General features: G+C 34.9%; 1 protein-coding gene across 3 annotated transcripts in view; it reads left to right on the forward strand.

Moving 5' to 3' along the window:
• LOC113828650 (sulfotransferase 1C4) overlaps positions 1–2,500 on the forward strand; it is an 18,721-nt gene that overhangs the window by 15,852 nt on the left and 369 nt on the right. For all 3 annotated transcript variants that reach the window (XM_070118488.1, XM_070118487.1, XM_027381656.2), the window contains 3 exons: positions 1,649–1,828; positions 1,977–2,269; positions 2,449–2,500. The exon at positions 2,449–2,500 is cut by the window's right edge and continues 369 nt beyond it. In XM_070118488.1, the coding sequence (XP_069974589.1) occupies positions 1,649–1,828; positions 1,977–2,269; positions 2,449–2,500 (525 nt within the window). The remainder of the gene's footprint in view (positions 1–1,648; positions 1,829–1,976; positions 2,270–2,448) is intronic.

Below are 2,500 nucleotides of genomic sequence, written 5' to 3' on the forward strand. Positions count from 1 at the left end.
ATTTATATATTTCCTTATATTTCATTTACATATTTCCTTATGCTTCATTTGCGGGTTCTCTTATATTTAATTCATATATCCCCTTGTATTTCATTCACAAATTTCATTGCATTTCATTTACATATTTCCTTTTATTTAATCAACATATGAAATGATCCTATTCTGTCTTCTTTTATTTTCGTTTTATTTAGTTTATTTACATTTATCTATTATTCATTTATCTTTTTATTTACTTATGTATTTGTCTATCTATTTACTTATGTATTATCTATTTATTTACTTATGTATCATCTATTTATTTATGTATTTATCTATCTATAATGTATTTATTTATTTTTTATTTATGTATCAATTTAATTTTTCTTGTATCTATTTATCTACTTATTTATTCCCTTAAAGCATTTCGTTCTCTTATTCTAATTTATTCCCGTACGACATTTTCCTTACTTTGTTTCAAAGGCCTTTAGTCTCTATCGACAACAATGAACTTTGCTTTCGGTTTCACTGCCAGCGTTCATCAGTAAAATGTAGATAAATAAATATATAGATAAAAAATACTTGATTATGATTTGGTTAATATTAGAAAAAAAACTTCAATGCGATGGATGTCGTAATTTAAGTTATTATGAATATTACGTAATTGTCAATCTTAGAATTATTTTGTAGTGTAATCTGAGAATCTGTTTTAGATACGATGGATGTCGAAATTTGTTTTAAAGAATATTACATTATCATTATTATTATCATTAGAATTATTCATCCGGGTAACAAACCCTATTTTAATAGTATAATTTAAGCGGCAAGTTATTCCCTGTATATCGCAATGTGCTCGGAAAAAGTCTCTCCTCTGGGCTTTCACTCTTAAAATTTACAGAGTTGACAGAAATACCACTATGTCCTGCAGCAAAAGAATCAAATGCAGGCCTAACCCTCTTGGGCCCACCACTTATAAGTACAGGTCTATGTACATTATAATATACAGGGTATGGGATTTCCATCTCTGACTTCCAACCAAGTGCTGATTCTCGTGCAAAAATAAATCTCCAAAACACATATATTTTCCAATAATAATCAACGCTAATCAAAATATCTAAAGAAAGTTTATAGTTTTTACTATATTCACCAGCCATCTACAAATGAGAAAATGGCTGCATCATGTCATCAGGTACACTTTGACATCTTAGTGGTAGATAAATAGACATCACCTCAACAATTAATATAAAATGAATTTGCTTGTTAATCAAATCTAAATCGTACACATTACATGTTTTACTTCTTTGAGATCCCTTATTCCTAAGCGCTAAAAACGAAGTGCATTCAGATGGTCCCCGCAACTTCAATTTCCTAACAAAATCAATGCTAAGATATGTGGAATCTGCTCTCAAATCAAATAGCACTAGATCTGTTCTTCCACTACTCATATAACCTTTACTTTACCAGTCTGGAACACAGTAGAGCCTAATTCTTTGATCTTGAGAAATACCTGCATAGTTAACATTACTTGTTCCCTCGGATTCCTGAACATTTATGTCATAACTAGACTTGAATTTAGAGATGGTGCCAAGAGAAAATTATTTGTAAAGCCTTGGTGTGGCAGCTTCCATTTCAGAAGGGACATACTTGTAACCCTTTATATGTCGTGCTTTAGGACTTTTTGGATATGGTGAATGTCGAGAAAGCCAAGCAGAAGTTGGCTAAGGTGCGCCCAGGTCCGATAGACGAGGAGTGCCTCACTCTCCAGCTCGCAGAGGCTGCTACGGCGCCCAGGATCATCTGGACGCACCTGCCCCTCAAGCTTCTGCACCCGGACCTGCTTAACACCTGCAAAGTAAGTGCTTTAGGCGAGGTTTTAGTTAAATATAAACCATATGACCATTTTTTTATCACAGATATCTGAGAAGAGAGTATACCACATTATACAAAAGGAATGGACTTCATTAGTTATAGCAAGTGTTTATTTTTTTCTTCTTCCTCAGGTTGTGTACGTAGCTCGAAACCCAAAGGATATTTGTGTCTCATTTTATCACTTTCTCATGGAGTTGAAAGGTCGCTTTTTCTCGGGCACTTTTGAAAACGTATTGGATGCCTTCATAGCTGACAATCTCTTATATGGCCCCTACTGGGACCACATCCGCCAGGCGAGGCAGCAGAAGGACAACCCGAATTTCCACATGATGTTTTATGAGGACATGAAGACCGACATCCTGCAGGAATTGAGGAAGCTTAGCACGTTCTTGGGTCTGCAACTTGACGACGCCATGTTGCTGAAGTAAGTCGAGGTTTTCCTCTACACTCTCTCTCCTAAGGCTTGTTAACCAATCAATGTGTTTACTTGATAATTCTTTATACCAATCCTTCGTCATCTTTCGAATAAACCCTTTGTTTTTACCATAAAGTAACGAAAGAAAGCCTCCGAGTTTCGTCTCAGACAAAAATTTCCCTTTTCAGAATAGCCGACTATGCCCACTTTGACCGCATGAAGAGCAACTCCGAACTGAGA

The sequence above is a fragment of the Penaeus vannamei genome, chromosome 42 (genome assembly GCF_042767895.1).
Source record: "Penaeus vannamei isolate JL-2024 chromosome 42, ASM4276789v1, whole genome shotgun sequence".
Lineage (NCBI taxonomy): Eukaryota > Metazoa > Arthropoda > Malacostraca > Decapoda > Penaeidae > Penaeus > Penaeus vannamei.